This window comes from Gavialis gangeticus, unplaced genomic scaffold, assembly GCF_001723915.1.
Source record: "Gavialis gangeticus isolate Ggan-Ray unplaced genomic scaffold, GavGan_comp1, whole genome shotgun sequence".
NCBI lineage: Eukaryota > Metazoa > Chordata > Crocodylia > Gavialidae > Gavialis > Gavialis gangeticus.
Window position 1 is genome coordinate 43,364,029 of NW_017729030.1, and position 24,220 is coordinate 43,388,248.

Consider the following 24,220-nt stretch of genomic DNA (forward strand, 5'->3'; position numbering starts at 1 on the left):
TATGATTTTACAGATTTTTAAAAAAAAATATACTGCATCCCTTCTTGCTTCTCCAATTCAAAACCCCCTAGATTCATAGATTATAAGGCTGGAAGGGACCCTGGAAGATCATTGGGTCCAGCCTCCTGCATCAAGCAGGAAAAAGACAACTGGGGGTCAGGTGACCCCAGCAAGGTGACTCCCTAGTTTCTTGAAGATTTCCAGGGTAAGCTATTGCACCACCCCTGGAGGAAGTTTATTCCACAGTCTGGACACCTTGACTGTGAAGACGCTTTTCCTACCGCTGAGGCTGGATTGATCTTCCAGGAGTTTGTGGCCATTACTCCTGGTTTTCCGCTCGGGTGCCCTGGTGAACAATTGTTCACCGAGCCCTTGATGTACTCCCCTAGTGTAGCGGTAAGATGCTAACAGGTCCCCTCTCAGCCTTTGCCTCAGATCCTTCCTCACATGGCTTGCCTTTTAAGACTCATATCATATGGGTGGCTCTTCTCTGGACTCTCTCAAGCTTGTCCACAGCCTTGTTAAAGTGTGGTGCCCAGAACTGGATGCAGTACTCCATCTGTGGTCTCACTAGTGCTGAGCAAAGAGGAAGAATCACTTCTCTAGCTTTGCTGGAGATGCATTGATTGACGCATGCCAGAGTATTATTTGCCCTACTGGCTACAGCATCGCACTGCTGCCTCATATTCATACTGTGGTCTATTATTACTTCCAGGTCCCTTTCATTCATGGCACTAGTCAGTTTGGTGCTGCCAAGCCTTTATGTGTGTTGGGGGTTGCTGGTCCTGAGGTGGAGCAAAATCCTTAAGCTTCTACATCTCTGCAGACTGTTTTTAGCTCTAGCTATCCTGGTTTTTTCCTCAGACCTGAAGAATATTTCTGTGAATCCTGTTGAAACCTATATTGCATAACACTAGATTGACAGAAGTTTGTCTCCACTGTCACCATTCATAAGGACAGCAACAACAAGGTACTGTGCAACCTAGCTACCTTTCAAAAAGTGCAGCTTATTATCAAACTAGGTATTTTAAAAGAAGAAAAGTTACAAAGTAAGCAACCTTACCTTCTCTAGATAGGTACAAGATTCTCATTCCTGGAAAACAAGCAGCTCAAGGACTATCCTAACATGAAGACAGTTGATACTACACATCATGGCTCTGAATGAAAGCCAGTATCAGTATGAACAGGGAAGTGTCAAGGGCTTTCTGGAGGTGATGTAATCATGTGGTATGGCAGAACAAGCAATTTTGAGAAGGGGGCATAAAATTCCTCAAATCCCAATTGTGCCATTATTTTAACATCTGCCAGGGGCCACAGATGCAACACCCATCAAATTTTAACAAGAACACCCTCCCTACAATTCCAAAGGCTGAAAAGGTGATTTTGACATAAAAAAATATTTTTACCAATGTAGAAAATTATAGTAATTATTAAATACTTTAGTGCAAGTAAAACTTCTCTTCCAGAGAAATGGAACCTGGTCCCCTTCACTCACTTCAAATAATACCTGATGTGGCACACAATGGGTGCGTCTACTAAGGATGTGCAAAATTTCGGCAGCCATTTCATTTTGGAGGCATTTTGGTCAGTTTCAGTGCCTGAAACACCCAATCCAAAACGAAACGCTCTGAAACATCTCCAAAATGAAATGAAACCATCCAAAACATTTCAGAATATTTCGGAGACACCCCATGGAAATAGTCCAGCACAGCCCAGCAGCCCTCTTTTTAAAGTGCCGGGTGGCTGGAGGCAGGGCATGGGGACAGGCAGGGCAGCCATAGGGGCTTCTCCCGTGGCTGCCCATTTGGGGAGAGGCAAGCACAGCTGGAGAAGCTGCAGGAGAAGCCCCCACGGCTGCCCTGCCCGGCCCCAGCCTCCTGGCCCTTAAAAAAGCCCCATACTCACTGGCTGCAGCAATGGCAATCAGGGCCTCTGAGAGCTCATGGCAGAGTTCCCCCACACAGCGCAAGGCAGTGGGGGCAGCAGGGATCACCTTCCCCCCCAGCCTGGCACCTGCACGGCAGCTGTCGCATCATGCAGGTGCAGCGCAGCTCAGCAGGTTGCTGCGCGCTCTCTGGGAGCTGAGGCCACTGGGGCTAAGCAGTGCTGGGCTCCAGCTCACCGCTGGTGCCACCCCAGCTCCCAGACAGTGCGCGGCACCCTGCCAAGCCGTGCTGCACCTGTGCCATGGGGCAGCTGCCACATGGATGACAAGTGGGGGGTGGTGGGGATCTTTGCTGCCCCTCACTGCGTGCGGGGACTCTTCCACAAGCCCTCAGAGGCTCTGACTGCCGCTGCTGCAGCCAGTCAGTGCACAGCTTTTTGTTTTTTAAATGCCAGGAGGATGGGGCCAGGCAGGGCAGCCATGGGGACTTCTCCCATGGCTCCCTGCACTAGGCCAGAGGTAGGCACAGCAGGAGAAGCTGCAGGAGAACCTGCAGCCACTCGGCTGTGCCTGCATCTCCCCAGCCACTCCAAATCTCCGAAACAGATTCAGCCAAATCAAAATGGAACAGTGATCCGAAACACAAAAACAAATCGCTGTCCTCCAAAATGGCTGAATCTGAAACAGAAACGAAGCATAGCCGTTTCACACAGCCCTAGCATCTACATATGCAGTTTAATTCAAAGCAATTAACCATGGAACATATTGTGCTACAGTTCATTGCTCCTGGATGCTGCATTTACAAGTGCGTCTGGGATCACAGCACGTTGAGCAGAGTTGGAGCAGCCCTGGCTGGCAGGGGATCCAGGGGGTCAGCCTACCAGCCCAGGGCTCCTCTAAGCTGGCTCAACATGCTGTGGAGGGGCTGGCTGCGCCACAAGGGTGCTCTAGTGTGAGGCTAGCTAGCAGGCAGCCCCTACAATGAAGCACCCTAGGTGCCCCAGCCAGCCCTGTCAGCTTCTATAAGTGTGCTGCTGCGCACTAAAAATCTCTGCCGCAGGATAGTATTTGTATTTACAAGTACTAACCTGTGGCTGAGTTTATTAGTTTACTGTGACCTAATAGGGCCACACATGTAGATGCTGGGACATACACTGAGGAGCTAATTAGGCACCCTCCTTCTTCACTTTCTTAAAGATGGGCACTATATTTGCCCCTTTCCAATCATCCAGAACCTCTTCCAATCACCATGAGTTTTCATAGATGATAGCCAGCGGCTCTGCAATCACATCAGCCAACTCCCTCAGCACTCTTGGGTGCATTCCATCCAGCTTCATGGACTTATAAATCTCCAGCTTTTCTAAACAGTCCCTAACCTGTTCTTTTGCCACTCTTATTGATGCTAAGGTACTGCTACTAACCAAGTAAGATACTTGATTCAACCTGAAGGGAATGAGGGAGGGCAGGCAGGACAGATACAAGTACTTAGGAAATAGCTTGACAAGGTTCTGTGGGTAAATCTGATATATTTTATTAGACCATCTATACGGGGGGAAATGGCTTAGCTTTCTCAAGTATTTTAAAATGCACAAGGTTTGAGTCTTTATTCCAGTATTACTTATACTTTTAACCTCTTGCAAGCTTCTTAACAACTGCACTTGTACCTACCTATGCAACTTCTTAAGAGAGTTTATACAAGCGTCAGATAAAACTTAAGTATCCATTCTATGATATTTTATCAACGGAAGCCTGCAAGTTACCTTCCCGACCATCTCCATGCACGTTTCTTTAATTGGACACAAAAGCAAGCAATCCCTATTCTCCTTTTGTTGTAGGAAAAACTCAATTTGTTCTCTCTACTCCATAATGAATTAAAGTTATTGCCACTGATCATGCCTCTGTTAACCACAGTAAAAAGTGCAGATGCACTACAGAGTCACATTCAGGCTATTTCCCAAAGCAAGACTTTAACAGGCAATGTGCAGGACCAAAAAAAGAAAAAAATCCAGAGAAGCCTTTCCATTACTACCTATAACCTATTATAATACTTGAAGTAAAAAATATGCTGCACATAAGGAACCATATAACCCTACACAGATAAATAAACGTATCACATAGTTCCTGATATATTCCTGAGGTTAACTCTTGTGGCTTTTTGGCAACATCAACTAACAAATCAGGAGATATTTGTCAATATTAAAAAGTTGCTAAGGGCACGTATCTTAATTCATTAAAACTGGAGTGAATTGATGCAGTAAAATTTAATTGCAACAACAGCTAAGCAATCTTTCTGATGTATTGGAAATTTTGAGAAAGCATCACGTTACCATGCATATTATACCAACTACTAAGTCATCAGTATACACTAAACATATTGCTCTAATGCAGCAAGAATGTTCAAAATTGCTTCTAACGTCACTGCTTGTTAACAAAAAACATTCCATCCAAATAGCTGGAAATTTTCTATATTTCATTCAACTTCCAGGATACAAATATACAGCTTTCAAGTTAAGGCTTTTTTTTTTTTTTTTTTTTTACCCATTGTAAATATGTCTCTAAATAAGGTAATAATGTAAATTAGAATTGAAGTTACAATATTTTTTGAGAAACAGAACCTACATAGCATGAATAAATCCAAATTTAAAATTAAAAGAATTACCATCATATTTAGCTATATTTTCATCTGTGTCTTCTTTCTTGGTTTTTGACAACACCCACCTACAAAAGAAAAACAGTGTTTTTAAAACAAGTACTAAGAAAACGTAATAAAAAACATCATTTAACTTAGAGGTTGCCAACTTGCAGCAAAGGTGCCACATGTGGCACAGGCAACCTCTGTGTGGGGTATGCAGCCAATAAGGGAGGAGAGACAGGCAGCCCAGCAAAGGAGCAAATCAGGCAGGGAGCACAGGGAAGAAAGCAGAACAGTAGAGAAACAGAATTTAGGGCTGGGAACAGAAAGCAGAGCAGAAAATCAGGCAGAAGGGGATTGAGATGCATTTGAGGAGGATGCAGGGCTAATTTGTGGCACCCTGCCAAAAAAGGTTAGCCTCACTGATTTAATGCATAGAGTAAGAATTACATTGGCTTTTTACATGTTTAAGTTGTTGGCAGAGTTGTTAAACCATATTAAACACAGATCTTTTTGAAATTTAAAGAACATAAGAAATAATATTTTTGTTTTCCCTAGATAGATTGGTATAAACTAAAGGATATTTATTATTAACTCCAAAGTCCTAGCAAGCAGTAAAAAATGAATTATTCAAAAGTAATTTAATTCTCAAATACATTCCAGCTTTAAACGGGTTTTAATGTTGAAAGTAAATATTAGTTATTTACATAATAAAAATCATTAGTCTCAAAATGAAGAATTATTTACCCAGAAAATTCAAAGTTTAAATTAAAAAAAAATTTCAAATCTTTTAAGGAAAGAAAATACTCAGTTAAGGTACCTAAACAGATCTTAACACCATTTTCTTGTGACATGGTGGGATCATGCCTTTAAAAGAAATTTAATTAATCTATAGTTATATGCTAACCATTAACTGTATATTTACTGTATCAGGATCACTAAAGGACAAAAAAAATTGACCTCCAATACTACAAAGCCAGCACACTTCTGGAAGCACACTTGTTTTGGTACTTGAGACACCTCTGATGTTAGGAAGATGACACAAAGCCTACTCTACTTTCGACTTTCTGCAAGAAGTACAAAATACAGAGCAATTTGGAGAAGACCTGCAGTGCACTGAATAGTCAGATAAGCAGTGAAAATACCAAAATAATATTTTGTCATTTGCCTCCATTGCCAAAAGAAACCAAGCCTACCCCTTGGATGGGAGTGTGGGAGGAAAGAAGATGAATTCCTTAATAACAAAATCACCAAGGTTGATTCATGCCCTGTTCCTCAGGGCTCTTGACATTCAGAAACCTTGCGTTACAGATTTTTTTTTTAAATTGGAGACTTCCTTTCAAAGTCACTGCACTGACAGACATGCATTTGAAGTGCTCCAAGTCCCACATCCTTTTTGGGGTGGTTCAGCACTGTGCAGTCAATGTGGCCTCCTGCTCCAGAGTTCTACAAAACGGATATGAAGACATGCAGCCAATGCTCTCCAGTCAGAACGGTTTCTCAGCAAGAGCAAAGTAAAACTATCCTGAGATGCCCAAAAGGATCTAAAAAAAGTGCACTGGTGTAAAGGTCTGGAAGTCTATTTAGTTCTGGACCAACAGAAAGAGGATACTGCCACAAGAGATAACATAAGTAATACTTACTAACAAGAATAAAAGACACTTATGCCACCACATCTCTTAATTTCCAAGTCACACACTAAATCTCCCTCTAACATTTAAGGAATAAATCAGTTACAAGCTGTTTCAATTACAGTGTACTATTAGTACAAAATACCAATATACTATTTGGTATTTAAAAAATGAATTTTCCTTTCCTTTCTTGAACACACTACCTTCATTCCCCAAATAGCTTTAAAGTGTATTTTTCTCTGTGCTGCTCTAATTAACATTTACGTTTCCCCCACTACTACAAGTGGCACGGGCAGCACAAGTAGCATAGGCACCCTCTGCATGGTATGCAGCAGATTGAGGTGACAGGCAGCAGAGCAGCAGAGAGGGCAGAGAATAGGGATCAGAGTGGCAGTCAGGGACCACGGACAATGCTGGGCTATAATTTGCCTCAGACTTAAAAACGCTGGCTCCCATTGCCTTAACTGCATGCTTTTGTGATCTCTCTTTAATGTTTTTACATCAACTCAACTTGCTGCTTGAACACTCACTCCTTTTTCCCTCATTCAAGCACACAGGGGAGAGGACTAGGAGCAATGGCCTCAAGCTTTAGCAGGGGAAATTTAGGTCTTGGATTAGAAGTAACTTTCTAACTATGAGGGTAGTTATGCATTAGAAAAGGCTACCTAGAGAAACTGCGGTATCTCCACCCCTGAAAGGTTAAGAGCAAGTTAGACCAACACTTGGCTGGGATGGTTTAGTCAGGATGACTGCGCCTTGAGCAGAGGGCTGGATTAGATGACCCTGTGAGGTCTCTTCCAGACCTAAATTTTTATGATCCTATGATCCTAAGTGTTTGGTAAAATTCCAGTAGCCAAAGATCACACCTTGCAAGCTAAACACAGCTACAATATAGGGAAAGGACAAACTATTGGAACTCATACTTAGATTACAAATGGATACTGGCGATATTGCCCATCCCAAATACAGCATGATCTCCTTTGATCTGAAGTTAGGATCACCTGTTGTAGAAGAGTAATGGACCCATTGTTAATGCTTCAGCATATGAAAACAAGTAAGTTTCAGAGAGCTTTGAGAGTAAGGCTGACTCATGTACAGGCATCTCCACTAATAAATTTGGTGGACTTCAAATATTTTCTTCTTCCTCCAGAACTTTGTTGTTCTTAATAGTGCTTTCTCCACTAACTTTGTTTTTACAGGTCACTACACACAGATGATACAACAAATGAAGCGAAAGAGATGACTGCAAGAAGGTCAGCAGCAGAAGGCTTATACAAAGTTTGACTAGCTGCAGCATGAAGTCAGATGACATTAAGTATTCAAGCACAACATTTGCAGTATTGCACAAATGAACTGTTCAAGCTAACAGTTTGATCTCCTTGCTATCTCTTCATGGTCATCAATTAGTTTCTCTCATCATGAACAGTTTTCATGTTACTTTGGAAATAGCTTTATTTTGCAAGGAAACAGAAAAATGTCTTAAGAGGACAAACATTCTCCACTCGGAGTTTCAGCCAGCATTACTCAGTAATATTATAGACAGAAAAAGTTTTATACCACAGTCAGTAAATTAGACCCTGGTCCTTCCCCCATTTGATACAGTCTCTATTAAGTGGGCCTGCATGTTTGAGCATATTTATCCAAAAACCTGTGATCAGCAACAACTTCCTTTTCAACTTTTAAAAACCAAGAAATTGGGGATCTGGTTACCCCGCTATGATAAATCACCACAGCGAAGTGAATCACTCAGGCTGCTGTTCTCATAGTGAGATGCTGGCAGAGCATCTTCTCTTGAGATAATTTCATTTTTGGAAGCCACTTTCTCTCAATCTTCCCAAGACAGGCTCTGTTAAACCTGTTTAACACAATGTTAACCATGTCTTATTAAATGCTCCTGTGAAGGGTAGGGACCAATGCAAATATACTTATAGCTAATTCTTTGCATATGAAAAGCAAACACAAAGCATGGCAGAGAAATCAGAAAAGGCAACAAAAGATGCAACAGAATCAGAGAACAAGATTAGTAGATAAAGAAATTACTGCTGCAATTCCAAGGTGAGAAAAAGGAAGTTTCTGTATAACCTTGGGAACCTGGTCTCAATCTTACACTGTAGAGTAGTTAAAAACCAAGAGTGTCTCCGTAAAATAAAAGATTAAAAATGGAGGATTGAGCTAGCATAGAAAACACAATGCCTGAAGACAGCATCCAAGTCAACCAATTTAAAAAAGCTCACTTAGTACAGGATTAACTAATATCTGAACAGAATGTCTGTACTGAAAATTTGCAGGGATAAAATAAAAACACTATGTGGGTTTAAGGCAAAGCTGGTAGGTTTTCATTCTAGTTACCACTTCAGGTGGCACCCAACTTCCTACGGGCTAGGGGGTCTTACTCATCTGTTCAGGGTCAGACCAATCACCATATTTGGGGTCAGAAAGGATTTTTACCCCATTGTCAGATTGGTATGGACTGTGGGGATTTTTGCCTTCCTTTGCAGTGGGAGGTGAGGACCTCTTCCTTGGATCTCTCTCAAGTATTAAAACAATCCTTGCAGCAGCAGGATTTTGGTCGCTGTGGTCCCCCCTACTTTACCTGTGGCAGATTAGCGTGTTGTCTTGTGGCTGTTAGGGTTGACTGCGTAGTTTTGCTAATAGATTAGACAATGGATTTGTACAGGATAGTTAAAGGATGATCCTGCCTCACGCACGGGGTTGGATTAGATGGCCTATGGAGGTTCCTTCCAGTCCTACTTCTCTCTGATATAAATATCTAATCCTTTTTTGATCATATGAAGTGGCACATGGGAAGTAATGGGAAAAATTAATTCTAAGGGAGGTTTTTCTCGCTACAGATTATTCTACAGTCTGACATCTGAATGTTGAGCCTGAAACCCCATTATTTAAGATGCTTAAAACTACTCTGGAAAATGCACCAGAACAAATAGGAAGAATCCTCCGTTTGAAATGAGACCTACTGGACAACCTCCTTGATCTTCATTTCAGACTTCTTTTTGACAAAGTTATTAAAGAACAAGCTGGCATGAGTGAATCATTTCTAGCTGTTATCAGTTATTCAAAATGTTACAATTCAAAATTCATAAAGCTTTCTTTTAAGCATACTTACCCAGTCAATACTCCATCAAAGGTTTCTGTAAAATACACTTCTCCGATAGGCTTTGGAGTCTTGTATACAACCTAAAGATTTTAAAGAAAATGTCCAATAATTAAAATTATTATTATTGGTTGAAACATTATCATAGCTCTAAAAGCAAGCAAACACATTTATTACATGTACATACATGTTAGGATTATGAAGAGCAAGAGTTTTCTGTTGTACCATACCTGAGCAAGAAATGCCTGATCAATCAACTGTCCTCTCTCACATATAGTCAGCCCTTACTACTTGAGCAAACACAATCTTTTCTAAGAAATGTCTTGATGTCTTTGCATTCTTATGTTTTCTGTTTTAACTAATTTATTTAAAGTCAAACTCCTGGTAAACATATATTGCCTTTTAAAAATTAGATTATAGACGTCCAGGCCCCATACTGGATTACTCTGAACAAGCCAAACTATGAGACAGGCAAAGAATATTAGTGCTCTATTCTAAAAATAGAAATGACACTAGCATTTCAATTGGAGGTGTTTAACAATAGGCTAAGATTTTGCATATTAAATCGTCATGTTAAGGAAGCAATTCACAGGAAAAATGTGATATGTTACATCTTATTTATATGAACCATCTAATAAAAATAAATGAATTTTCTAAAACTCTTAACTTTTTTTTAAATAAAAGAATATCATTATAGCAGAACAAGGGAAGAAATCTGCATCCAAAAACTGCAGACAAAAAAAAAACCAAAACAAACCACACTTACATAAAACTTTAGGTAAGTTTGTTCTGAGATCTATCGTTTGACAAGAATCACAAGAAAGTCTGATGACATCCAGCTAAAAATGATGGCTAAGTTTTTCTAATCTAAAAAGGCCCTCAGTTTATTTCACCATTTGACAGGACAACTAGGAATAAAGCATATTGTCAAGAAACATAAAAGATTCTACTGAGCATTCAAAAAGGCTTGTACCATACTATCACGATCAGACTCAACTGTTCTACTTGATGTGTCACTGGAAGTTTCACATTTTTTTCCATCCAACCTGTCCTTGAGGAGAAAATATACGTTGCAAATCCACAGGAGAAGTTCTGGAGTCTTGGCCAATTCTGACCTCTGTCATTTAGACATGGCAGAGATATCCAAAACTGGTAAACAGGTTACAAAAAAGGCTATCAGGCAAACACTTGAAAGGACAAAGAGATAAGATTTCACAAGGATGGGGAAAAAAATGAGATAGAACTGCTCAGAACAGCAATTCAGACACCTTTTCCACTCTGTACCTAAACAAACGAAGTTATGAACTTTAAAAAAAAAATAAGGATTTCAGAAATAAAGATCTTTTCCCACAGGGCTTGGAAAAAAGATATCATATCTGAGTGTGTAAGAGACCAAATTTTATTTCCTAAATAAAGGCACGTGACACTGAAGCATCTATTAACCACAGTAATTTGAAGGTAGGCACCACACTAAAACCAAATTCTGAGTTTTCTTCTCAAATCCAGAAATATGCAGACCAATGACATGGATGACTAGTATTGGGAAGGATATGAAAAAAATAGGACACTGGTGCTAGAACTGTCCCAGACCATCTGGGATAGTAAGAAACCCCACCGGAGACAGATATGGAGCGTCTCCTTCCTTCCAATTATTGGAACCAATGCTGGGAAGGCACAACAGATGAACAGTTAAAGAAGAACAAGGAAGCTATAAACAAGTCCAAACCTGGCTAGCAAGAAGTGTTCCCCAGATAGTTGATGTTGCCTATTGGGAAAATGGAAGAAATGGAGAGAGAAACTGTTGAAGCTATGAGTAGGAACAAGCATTGCCTCTAACCCAACAAAACATGCTAGGAAAAAAGAGAGGTGCCATTAATGACAAGGACCTACGTAACCTCCACCAAGAGCTCCAGAAAAGACCTTCTTTTCTCTGTTTTTTTACTATGAAGGAGAGGGAGGGAAAAAAGATGTGGATTTTAAAAATAAAATGTGAGACGTTCAAAAGCATTTTATGCTATCCCACAGGAAGAAGTCTGGAAACACTAACACTGTCCATCAGGGAAAATCTGCTGACTAGAGGAGGGAAGACAGACCCAAAAGAAACATCTTTTCTGCCTTCTGCATGGAATAGCTATCCATTAAATCTATTGTATTGTGTATTCTTTAAAGCAGAAAACTCCTATTAAGAAACCTGTTCTAGCTTTTCTCCTATGACCTGGACTCCAACTCTCCAAAGACACTTCAAGCTGCCCCAGATTTCACCTGCCTACAAACAAAGGAATCCATTTTTAGATTTTAAAGAAGTGCTTTAGACCATTAATGATCTAAACCACTAATTTCAAAACAATGCTAACCAATAAACTATAATTTTGATTAAGATATCAGATGGTCCAGATCATTTTCTTAGCATAAGTAATGTTGAAGCTCCCACAAGGAACCAAGCAATTTAATATTTTCACGAATATAGCACAAAAAAGTACAGCGGGCCAATGAAATTTGCTGAAGACAAAGTTGGGAGTCACTGTCAACAAAAAGGAGGGTCAAGGTATTGTACGCTAAGAACTGGATGAGTCTGAGGACCAAAGTAATCAGTCTCTAGTCCTCATAGAATCATAATGGTAATTAAACAAAACTCAGTAGTCAAACTTCCTGGGAATGCACATAGGGACTGATAACCAACTCATAAAAGTTATCAGCTGGAAGCAACACAAAAGGAGACCAAGCTGAACTAGTTGATCACATAATGACTTATCAGTGTGATGTATCTGTGAAAAGATGAAAGCAATCCTAGGATGTATCAGAAAAAAATATTTCCAGTAGTAGTAGGAAAGTATCTTATTATTATTTAGATATATATCCTGCTTTACCCAGAAATGTTCAGATCATCTTATACCTTGTACTGTACACTGCCCTGGTGAGATCTCATTTGGGGTACTTGAATTGCAAAAAATGCGACAATAATTGAATGATAATCTAAATTTTACCTTGCTGGATACTCTGAAGTTGTTCATAAAAGGAACACCCTGATTCTCCTTTCAGGTTGTATGTGTTCAAAGTGTTTGAACAATATGTTTACACAACTACACAGATATATTCAAAGAAGACAACTGCCCCTATGCAGGATAACAGCAGCTGGCAAAAACCTATTAAAAAGCTGTATGTGAGAACATTCACTTAAAGGGAAACCTAGGGATAGTTTAGTGAACTTGCTCTAACTCATCCTGATCTTCTATTCTCTCTTTATTTATTTTCTTATGGGCAAGATACAGACATTAAAAAAGCCTAAGGCAGAATCGGTCTAAGTTACAGTTTTCCGCAAGTGGCACAGTATGGATTGGTAGAGAACAGAACCCACATTTGGCCCTTCCTGGGGGGAAGAGGGGTGCAATCTTAGACTGGGTTCTGCCATTTCTAAACCAGTCTGTGTGCACCAAATTTTTGTTAAAATTACCAGTAAAAGTGTAATGTTTGTGTCTGGCCATGTTGATTTTCATTTTCTTGTCTCCTCCCCCACATGTTGATGCTGTTACAACTGTACTTTACTTTTTGACAAAAGAAAAAACCCTATTGCTGTATTTTGTCAACCTTCCTACTTTCCCCACCTCATATAAAAAAAAGCAGTAAAATTTAAAAAGAAATCCTCAAAGTAATGCTGGGGGATAAGAGTAAAAGTCATAATCAAAAGCCCCAGAAGCTGAACCAAAATTGAAACAGAGATAAATCCAAGCAACATTTGCTGTTTAATTTCCAGCAACCCAAGTCTTTAGTCTGTTGTACCCAAAAGTACTTAAAAGGCCTTAAAGGGTCCTGCCTTCAGCATAAATAATCCCTGCAATTCATTTATCAGGCACATTCTGTGTCAATGTAGGCTCTAGGCACATTCTACCCCAGGCAATGGAAGGCCCTATTTTCCACTCTGGTAGATTGTCAGAGCAAGTCTTATGCATGATTCCAGTGTCATACAGCAACTGAAAAAATAATCCAGTTGCTTCATATGACTTGTCATTATATGCTAAACTGTTCTATTTAAAATGTATTCATTGTTAAATCTCTTATGACACAGAACCACTCATCTTATAACTTATGCTTTGAGTCATATCACCTATAATCTTACCTCTAAAGATGTTCTGCCTTCGTCAACATCAGTTTCTTGTGAGGTCTTGTCAAAATCTTCTACCTCAACATCTGCATCTTGGATTTCTTCATTCTCAAACTCTGCAGTTACTGAGCTAAATAGCAGGACACTCAGACATAGCCAATCCCATTGGAACTGCATTTTGGTTATCTTCAGAATTAATAAGTATGTTTTCACTGCAAAAATATTTATAGTTTATGTTAACAATCTATTATTTTACATAGCTTATATTAATATCATGGCTACAACTATAGATAAAAGCCATGTAAAGATAACACTGGAGAAAGCTGGATATAATTAAAAAAATATGTAGAGCAAGATTCAAAGGATCTCTTAGGTGTGGGAACATTCAACATGCCATATCAAAGTCAGATGCCCAGCTGCAGAAATGGAATTCACAAACCCAAGTTGGATGCTACAGGTCCCTAAACTACAGATACGGAGAAGAGGCTACCTGTGACTGGGATTCATACCACTTAGCAGGCTAAGGGGTGGGAATGCCTAAAATATAGAGAAGGGTACGTCTGAAAAATCTCACTTCTCTCCCAGACGACTTACATTCCCAACTCAGAGTTGTGGTTGGCAGTTATATTAAACAGGGATTCACAGCCCTTAAACCCAATCTAGAGGTTCACCTTGTAACCCCTTTGTGTACAAGCCACAAGCAAGGTTTCCTTTTTTTCTTTTAAAGCACTGGAAAAGCCTCACTTTCTATTCCAGAGGTAACAAACTCACCCACTCACCCCAGACCAGATTCATATAGTGGAAGAGCTCATAGTCCAGATCAGGACTTGGAAACAACAGGGCAAGCAGTGGAAGCAGTTGTAGTAGGTTAGTGATGCACCAAACAGCACCAGGCCAACGGGTGGCAGGCCAAGCAGGACTATGTTGGTTCAACCCTCACTCGCCCATTTGCTGCCAACAGACATGTCCAATGGAAGCCTGTAGCCCTGGATTCTGTAGCAAGCCCTGCCACCAAATTCCTTGGCCTGCCGAAAGCCCAATGGGTAGGAAAGAACAGCTCCCTGGCCCAGATCAGATGTGGGCTGCATGCCTGAAACCCCTGGTCATTGTTAGAGCATTTGTCAAGGCAGTGGGATATGTAAGTTCTAGACCCTCACTAGCCTGATGGTGCTCAAACCCACATCTCACACCTTACCCTACACCGTACCCTAACCAGGCTGAAAGCAAGGAAGAGGTAGACCGACTCCATGGCTCAGTAGTGAGGGCATTCCTTTTGGTGGAAAATACTGGATTTTGGTCTTTGCTTTCAACACGGGTAAAGAAACATAAATAGTTTCTATTTCAATAAAGCCATCTGATACCATTTCTCCTACATGGGTCTCCAAATTTAGTAAGACCATTATAGTCCAGTTGAAGAAAAAGGGCATTTTAATCTCCATTAAACTAGGTGAACGACTACGAAAAATATATATTGAAAGGAACTGTCTCTTCCCATTGTTCAGCTGCTGTGTCAGCAATTCATAATTAACTAACCAAAAATATTCTCCAATATCCTTTCCATATTTTACCACGCATCTCATTTTAAAGGCCCCCTTCAACACAAAGATGCTCCAAAATTTAAAAATCTACTAGTTAATTATCTTCCTTCTGACTACTCAGAACAATGATTAAGTTTATTTATCAAGCCAAACATTTGGGTTGCAACCACTTTTGCTCATTTTTGCAAGTGGTGACATACCTCAGCTCCAACCCACAAACTCCATTCTTCCAATGAATTTCATAGATTTTCTAGATTTCATAGACATTAGGGCTGGAAGGGACCTCAGAAGATCATCGAGTCTAGCCCCCTGCCCAAAGGGCAGGAAGTCAGCTGGGGTCATAGGATCCCAGCAAGATAAGCATCCAATTTGCTCTTGAAGGTGTTCAGAGTAGGTGCTTGAACCACCTCCGACGGCAGACTGTTCCAGACCTTTGGGGCTCGGACACTAAAGAAATTCTTCCTTATGTCCAGCCTGAAACAGTCTCGCAGTAGTTTATGACCGTTCGACCTCATCATCCCTTGGGGCGCTCTGGTGAACAAACATTCCCCCAGATCCTGGTGGTCACCCCTGATAAACTTATAGGTGCCCATCAGATCACCCCTGAGCCTGTGCTTTTCCAGGCTAAAGAGCCCCATGGCTCTCAGCCTGTCATCGTAAGGTCTGTTTTCCTGACCTCTGATCATGCACATGGCTCTTCTCTGGACTCTCTCAAGCTTCTCCGCATCCTTTTTGAATGTGGAGCCCAAAACTGGACACAGAACTCTTTACTTCATGTTAACACCTCCCATCTGCAGCTCAAAATGCTGATGCTGTCTAATACTGGGCAACTACGTAGACAGTCAATTTCTGTCCTTGTGACACTCTCATACATAGAATCCTTTGCTGGAACAGTAAGTATGTTCTGCATGTATGGAGGGGATGTGGAAGCCATTTCCAGAGTCTAGTGTTAATGCCCATCCATGGATATATAAAGAATACTCTACTAGGTTGGCTGGACTCCTCCGAGGACGCCCTGCTTTATAGAACAGTCATGACAGTCACCCCCTCAACCCCACCACCACTACTGTTTACCTTCCCATTGCAGCTCCAGATCCAGCCCCACTCCAGCACAGCAGCATCTGCTGTGGCAGTGGTAGCTCTAGCTCCAGCCCTGGAACAGGGCTAGAGTTGCTGCTGCTGCATGGCTATGCAGGGGCTAGAGTGTTCATGTGCTCCATGCCCAAGGAGATGCAACAGGAAGGTAGGCAGCAGCAGCAGCAAGGGAAAAGGGGCACAGGCAGCGGGAGGCAGGGGACAGAAGCTGTGGGAGGCAGGTGGCAGGGGGAGGGAGGAGGAGCTGCTCTCCTTTGCTTGTACTCAAATCCAAGACAAGGCACTTCTCCTATGCTGAATGGAAGGGGAAAAAAGCCTCATTTTGGATGTGTGTCAATATGGTACGATTTTAACAGCTACCCACCTCTTAACCACCCCAAAATGACAGCCCTGGAGCAGTCCCTGCAGATTCTGAAAGATGTCCTTCATTACTTTGCACTGCTCATAACTGTAGGGCAACAAATAACTTGCGCAAGAGAGAATTCTTAGAAGTCCCATTTTCCAATTTCCTAAGCCCTCATTTTACAGACCTATTGTTCCATAGTTCTTTACACTAGAAGGTTTAGTTTGCTCATTTAGTCTAGCTTTCTACTTAAGAGAAGCCTCACCCAGCAATTCCTGTAATATGCCCTTAAATTTCATTTGAACATGCCTTTTAAACCAAAATGTCAAGTAATGAGGAATCAACCATACCCCTAACTGTTCTCATGGTTAATTATACTGTCAAAAACATGCACCTTGTTTCTGGTTTTTGTTTGTTCAGCTTCAGCTTCCGACCATTGGATGTCATTACGCCATTATCTTAAAGAAGCATCTACTATCAGAAGTCTTCCCCATGTAGTCCTTTACCTTGTGTAGAATATGATCAAATTACTTAAACTTTCTTTTGGATAAAGAACTGATTCATATTTGCTTGCTACAAGGCACACTTCTACACCATGAATTATTCTTATACCTTTTCTACGAATTTTTTAACTTCCAAACATCCCTTTTCAACTGAGGACACCAGAGCTGAACCATACAGTCCAGAAAAAGTATCACTATTGCCATATACACAAGTGGTTTCACCTCCCTTGTCCTACTTGATATTTCCCTGCTTACATATTCACCTTATACTATCATCACACTGGGAGCTCACATTCACTTTATCTATGGTGACCTCAAGTGTCACTGCATTCCAGGGTACTGTGCATCCTAAGTGTGGCCTACATTCATTTTTCTTAAATATGGCTGTGCATTCTGCTGTGTTAAAAATTCAGGTTGTTCAAACAAGCCCATCTTTCTAAGCAATCCACAACATATGGTATAATTCATAACCCCTTCATTTTGTTTTTTCACTATTGCACTAATCATGTGTGATGTTTGCCAGCAGTTACTGTAAACATGCTTCTAGAGTGCAGATAAAGATATTTAATAGGATTGAGTCAAGAACTAATGACTGCAGTCTCCACTAGAAACATCCCCACAGGAAAGGGATTTGCAATTACTTGTTTAGATCTATTTATTTGATAGGAATAGTACTCATTTTGTATAATGCTACTTTATTTTACCAGAATGTCAGGCAGAACTGAGCCAAATACTTTACAGAAGTCTAGCTTTTTTGTCAGTTGATCTTATCAGCCAATCTTGTAACCTCATTGAAAGCACCACTTGTTTGATAAAACCTGTTTTCCATAAAACTATACTGACCAACATCAACTATACTACCATTCTGGAACTCTCCATTAACTACATCCCAGGTCAACCTTTCCAAAATTTTGATGAGACTGATATCACTCTAACTGACATATAGTTTCATAGGCCTTTCCATTTACCTTTAACTACTGGCACAAAGGTTTCTTTCTCCTTCCTTCTATTCATCTGGAAACTTTCCAGTAGTACAAGCCACATATAAAAACAAATAAATTAATATTAGTGATTCGGAGAACACCTGACCACTTCTCTTATGTTGCTGAATATTAGTTACCTAGCACAGAAGATTTAAGAATACTTAATTTCTGTTTAACATGCTCTTACCTATTACTAGAATTGACAACTTTGTGAGATATGAAAAAAAATCCTACTTCTTCCCAAACAGAGTACTACTTTTTATTAAATATTTCTGCCTTGACTGAAATTATGATTGACCTTTCTTTTACTACTTGTCCTGAATACTGCTGATAGATTTGGTAATTTTGCTACATGGATAGAAAATCAGTGGTTTTCATTTCTTAACTCTCAATTTGTATTCACTGCTATCAACTTCTCTGTGAACATACTGGTATTTTATTTTTAATTGCTTTTTTCATTTCTCTTAATCAAGATGGTTTTTACAAAAGAAGCTTCTTATGCCTTTGCAGGATTGTGTTTCTTTTGGGTAAGTCCCAATTATCATTTCATTTTTAAAGTTTTCCTCCCACTGAATTTTCATCATGACTGTTTTGAGCTTTTGGGAGAAAGGGGAGAAAAGGAATCAGCCTTAAGCATGTACATTACTGGTTAGACCTAAAATTCCATTTATACATAACAAATGAAGTTAAAATGATTACCTGTACCCATGTTAAGTTCAGAGATCAGTCCTTATCCATCAGAAAGAGGAATAATAGAGTATTACCTTGAATTGGTTGCAATACTTTGTTAGAAAGTCATCACCTGTCATTTTTTTTCAAAACTCCACAAATATTTTACTATTAGAAGCATGAGACCTTTTCAGCCTCCCACTTGGATTCCAGCCTATGTTCCCCTAATCTATTTAAAATTCTGATGATGATTTTCAAAGCTGGCATTGATGCCCTAATTAAAAACTCTTGAGAAATATTCACATTTCTACATCACAAGTGACCACTGGGCAACAATAGCATACATATGCTACCAGAAAAGAAAGAACACTGAGAACAGATTAGAATAAGGCTGCAAAATTTTTGATTCCTGAAGAGTCAAGGCCTTTGTCAGAACAACACCCACACAATGCAAAATAAGTCTGTAGACCAGCTGGCTCACTTGCCACTTGCTGGCAACAGACATATGGAAGCTATTTAAGATCATTAATCATGCACCCCTCAAGTAGATTTCCCCCTAACAATATACACAAACTATGAAACCAGGTATCTTTCATTCATCTCTTCAAGCCACCAAAATAATTTGAAAGAACATCTAATCTTGATCTTACCACAGCTCCTGGGGCTCTTGAAAATGGAACTCTGCAAACCATGCACAACAGCTTTTTTATAAAGCAGAAAAAATATTAACCATCAGCCAACAAATTTGCTTTGACACTTCAACAGTATATTTAACTGTTTCTGGAATTAATATTTTATTTAAAAATTCTGAAGCCAGAATAATGAGATCACAGAAAGAGAACAAGGAATCATTTTGTCACCCAGACCTAGGTCTGAACCTCTTTAAACTTCCAGAGGCTTGAATAAAGTCAGGATTTTAACCTCAAATGTTTGTCAGAAACATCCTTTCTGCATGCTTCAGATGTTTATTTCTTCATAGTCATTGAACAGGAGAATAGCTGCCTTCCAACTTGGTTCTGTTGGGCCCCATAACACAAATTTTGTATTCATCCAGCAAAAGCCACAACAGAACATAAGTTAGTTCTGCACAGTATAAGGCTGGGGAAGGGGCGCACAGAGCCTGGGGAGAAGAGGGAAGAGTTGTGCAGTGTGCTGCGGCAAGCTGCTGGGCCTCTGAGCCAGACCTGGGCTGGAAGCTGAAGCCAGAGCCACCACTACTGCCTGGCTGAGCCAGGTGCTCCACGCCCCTGGCAGAACCAGAGCCAGAGCAGCTGCAAAGTAAGAGGCAGGGGTTGGACAGACACAAGAGAGGACATGAATGGCGCGTACCCCTGGTGGCTGGGGGGGCACATCTGTGCTGGCGACAATAAACATAGAGCTCCCATTGCCAGCATTATCAGTGGCGGGGGGAAGGGAGGTTGTGGCAAGGGCTGACCAGGAGCGGCAACCACCCGTGGCAATAGTGGACTGCCTGCAGACACTGCCAGTGGCATCAGTGCCAGGGTGGTGAGCAGCGACCACCTGTAGGCGCCACCCACTGTCAGCGGCGCCTTTTTGCAGGGGGTGCACTGCCATGCTCAGGGGCTACACATACATCCCCTACGTATCACCCCTGAGAGGGGATATATTAGCAATCAATGGCTTGATGTCTAGATGGCAGCTGGCATCAAGTGGAGGGCCCCAGGGGTCAGTCCTGGAGCCAGTTTTGTTCTATAAGTGACCTGGAAGATGGTATAGAGTGCATCCTCTGCAAATCTGCAGATGACACCAAGTGCAGGGGAAGTAATAGATAGGGTAAGGCTAGGATTCAGAGTGATCTACACAAATTGGAGGATTGGGCCAAAAGGAATCCCATGAGGTTCAACAAGGACAAGTGCAAAGTCCTGCACTGGAACAATCCCATGCACCAGTTCAGGCTGGGGGCTGACTCGCTGGGCAGCAGCTCTGCAGAAAAAGACCTGGGGGTTACAGTGGTCAATAAGCTGAATATGAGCCAGCAGTGTGCCCTGGTTGCCAAGAAGACTAACAGCAAAATGTGCTGCATTGATAGATGTGTTGCCAGAAGGTCAAGGGAAGTGATTATTTCCCTCTATTCAGCACAGGTGAGGCCACATCTGGAGTACTGTTCAGTGTTGGACCCCCCACTATCAAAAGGATGTGGACAAATTGGAGAGTCCAGTGGACGGCAACAAAAATGGTGAGGGGCTGAAGGACATGATTTATGAGGAAAGACTGGGAGAACTGCGCTTATTTAGGCTAAAGAAGAGGAGACTTAATAGCAGCCTTCAACTACCTGAAAGGGGGCTTGAAAGAGGATGAAGCTAGAACTGGAGCCTCCTACTCCCTTGGGAAGTACATAAACCACTAAGCTACTGGACTAAAAAAGAAGGCAGGCCCTCCACAGTTGTCAAACAGAAGCCCATAATCCTGTTTGAGCAGAACTGCAACAGAGCATAAAGCCCTGCAGATGTTATATTTGCTGCAAATTGTATGCAAACGTTGCATAACAAATCATAACATGCCAACTGGCCACACAATGATATTGCAGGATCCTTCTGCACCACAAAGATGTTTCTGCTTCAACAGTCAACTTCTTTATGGCCGATTCACCAATTTTATGCAAGGATAAATCTGGCACATTATAATTTATTGTGCAATACTGTACATAACACATGACAAACGTAACATCAGTCATGGATCTAAGTGGTTAAAGCATGGGGCAGGCTCAGAAGGACAGTGAGTTGTAGAGAGGACAGTAGGATCTAAGGGCATTTATACACGTGCTCCAGGAGGCAGGGTGCTTTAATTAGAATGGCTCCAAGAGCCACTCCAATCAAAGCTCCCAGAGCACGACATGCATCAGCATCTCTATGCTTAAAATGGCAGCGAGGGCACTTCAACTAAAGCTTGTCTAACAAGCTTTAGTTAAAGCACCCCACTGCCATTTTTCCACGTGGGGACACTGATGCGAGTAATGCTGGAGTCTACTGGAGCACAGTAATTACCATGCTTCAGCAGACAACACATCAGAGCAGCCTCAATGCACGTGTATAGGTGCCCTAAAATTCTACACAAGCAGCCCTAAACGTTATTTTTATGGTTAACTTTAGCTTTGGACATGTTATTTACCCACCTAACAGGAAGTGAAACTTGGATTTTTGTTTTAGATGACATTTATAATTACAGTAAACTTGCTCTAGCTAACAAAAGCTTTAAGAGAAAACTATGAACCAATCCAGACAACTTGATAGAACTAATCTCACCTAGATGAGAGCAAATTCTAATGGAAAGCAGGGCAACTCCTACAGTACTCTTCTCTAGAGTGGGTCCCTAGGATACATCTATACCACCTCCAAAGCAATCCCAAAAGTGTCAGTGAGAAATAAGCCATACTTACCTATGCCCAGTACATATACATGCAAGCCCATAAATTAAGTAGTACAGATGCCTCAGAAATAGTCCTAAGCACAAGTCCTAGCACCATGCTCAGGCTGTTTTAAGAGCCATGTATGTGACACAGCTTGTGGGCTTGGGTGCACACAGGGCAGCGACCATGCTCACTGCTAAAGCAGCACAGAAATACCATTAAACCGTAGTATCCTTCAACCTTCAGTTTACAAGACTGCTAGCATTGTCCCTTTTTACCTGAGCAGCTAAACAAAATGTGGGCCTTGTTAATTACTCCAGTAAGGTGTAGTGATTGGTAGTAGAATCAGGTTTCTTTCATGTACTTCTGTTCACAAGAAGGCAATCAAATCTTTTTCAAGCACAGGAAAAAAAAATCCAAACCACTAGAGCCTCCTTGCTCACAGCTCTAAAACTCTTCCAGCCTACTCCCAAACCCATAAGACCACTCTCTAGGGGTCTCCCAGGGTTACACACAATGCCCTTCAGACTACATCCACACTTCCTCCTTCCATCTCCACTTGTGCGCCATCTCACTCTTACTCCACCTAAGCTTCCTTCCATCAACTTGCACCTTCTTCTTGTTCCCAAAATAATACCCAGGAACAGCTACTTCACTGGCAGCACTTCCCTTTCTGAGTGCCTGCGTCAAACACGTGCTTCACCTTCTCTTGCTGCAAACTCCAATGAAGAATGGAGTGAAACACTATGCTCCTTGTCAAGAAAAAACATGAGCTTTACTTGAGCACTGCCTGGTCTGGCAGCCCCTCTCCACGAGGCCAGCTCTGGCTGTTGGGTTTCTGCAGCTGCACCACAGAAGCCCCCAAACTAAGCACAGACCATCAAAAAGCCCGAGGCTGAATCAATTCAACCTTTGCGGGTTAATTTAAGCTGCGTATATTGAACTGATAAGCAGGTGAACAGACATTCACTTTTGATTCTGGAAATGCAGCCACATGCCTGCAGTGTCCCAGGCCACAGGCTGGGGGTGGGCCCTAAAGCATGCCTCCCTGCTCCGCTGGGGCACACAGCTTCGGCCAAGGCTAGCCTACCCACCCTGTGAGGTGGGGTTTGCCAGGGAGATGTAAGGCATTCTGGGCTGCTAGCGGACCATGAGTTCACTTGAATCTGGATCACAAGGATCCAACACTAGCATAAAGTGCTGGAATGAAACAGAGCTTCTCAGCACACCACAAATAAGCTCATCTGGAGGGCAAGGCATCAGAAGGATGCTAGAGCCAGGGCTCCTCCTCCTCCCTCGGGGGAAGGATTGTATCATCTGATCTCATCGCTTAGCAGCGGCGACACGAGAGAAGCGATGGGCTCGGATTAACCCTCTGCGCTCCCCAGCCCGCGCAAACTGCTCCTCGGCCGAGGAATTAGGGGTCCTGCTTATGCCCCCCACGGAAAGCAGCTAACCGCTGCTGGGCGGGGGGCAGGAGCGGGGGCCGGGGCCTGCGCGAGCCCCCACCGCGGGGAGAGGAGCGGGCTCAGAACGCTCAGGGCTGCGGCGTTCGAACGGCCCCAACTGCCGAGCCGCGCATCAGCCCCCACCTCAGGGGGGCGGGCTCACAAAGCTCAGGGCCGCCCCGTTCCAACGGCTCTCAACGGCCGCGCCACGCAGCCCCCGCCTCAGGGGGAGAGGGAGGGGCGGCAGCCTCCCGCAGGGATTAAGGCCTCTGCGCAAGCGTCCCCGTGGGGGTGGTCCTCCAGGCTCTGCCCGCGTGCCCCTTTCACACGGCGTCGCGCCCCCTCCCCCCCATTCCAGCCCGGGCCCGCGCGGATTTACCGGCGAGCCAGTCCCGCAAGCCGCTCACTGGCAAAGCCCAGCTGCTTTTCCTCAGCCCAAACGGCGCATGCGCCACCTGCCCGAAGCTCAGAGGGATGCAGGCGCCGAGGAGCAGGTGCTCTCTGTGGCACGCGCGCGCCTCCCCGCCCGAGCCAATCAGACTACTCGACAGGGCGAAGCCGTAGCCAATCCGCCTCCGGCACTGACAGGCCGAGCCAATCGGAACGCAGGCGCGCGGGGAGGTGGGAGAACTCACGCCAATCAAAGGGCAGCGTGGCGTCTAGCCGCGGCCAATCGTGGCTCAGTCCGCAGCTATCAGAACGCGACGCGTGCTGAGCTAGGCAGTGGCGGGCCGGCGTCTCTGCAAGCGCAGAGATTTAGTCAAGTCCTAGCCTATGAATGGGCCGGACCCGCTATCACTGGTCTCGGGAGCTGCCCTCCCTGCTCGGCCCTCGGGATTTGAATGAGTCTTCCTGCCGCCGCCGCCTGGGGGAAGCTCCACCTTATATTAGCGGGGCTCAGGCTTTCTACACTCG

At 42.6% G+C, this 24,220-nt stretch overlaps 1 protein-coding gene across 5 annotated transcripts in view; it reads right to left on the reverse strand.

Annotated features, from left to right (window-relative positions):
• The window catches only part of CLGN (calmegin), an 85,283-nt gene extending 61,493 nt beyond the window's left edge, over positions 1–23,790 (reverse strand). For 3 of the 5 annotated variants that reach the window (XM_019522115.1, XM_019522112.1, XM_019522116.1), the window contains exons 1-4: positions 23,685–23,773; positions 13,375–13,545; positions 9,273–9,343; positions 4,545–4,603 (exon numbers count right to left, since the gene is read on the reverse strand). In XM_019522115.1, coding sequence (XP_019377660.1) covers positions 4,545–4,603; positions 9,273–9,343; positions 13,375–13,536 — 292 coding nt within the window. In that variant the 5' untranslated portion in view covers positions 13,537–13,545; positions 23,685–23,773. Of the gene's footprint in view, positions 1–4,544; positions 4,604–9,272; positions 9,344–13,374; positions 13,572–23,684 lie in introns of all 5 variants that reach the window. The other 2 variants (XM_019522114.1, XM_019522117.1) reach the window with 2 other exon arrangements.
• Positions 23,791–24,220: the final 430 nt, after the last annotated feature.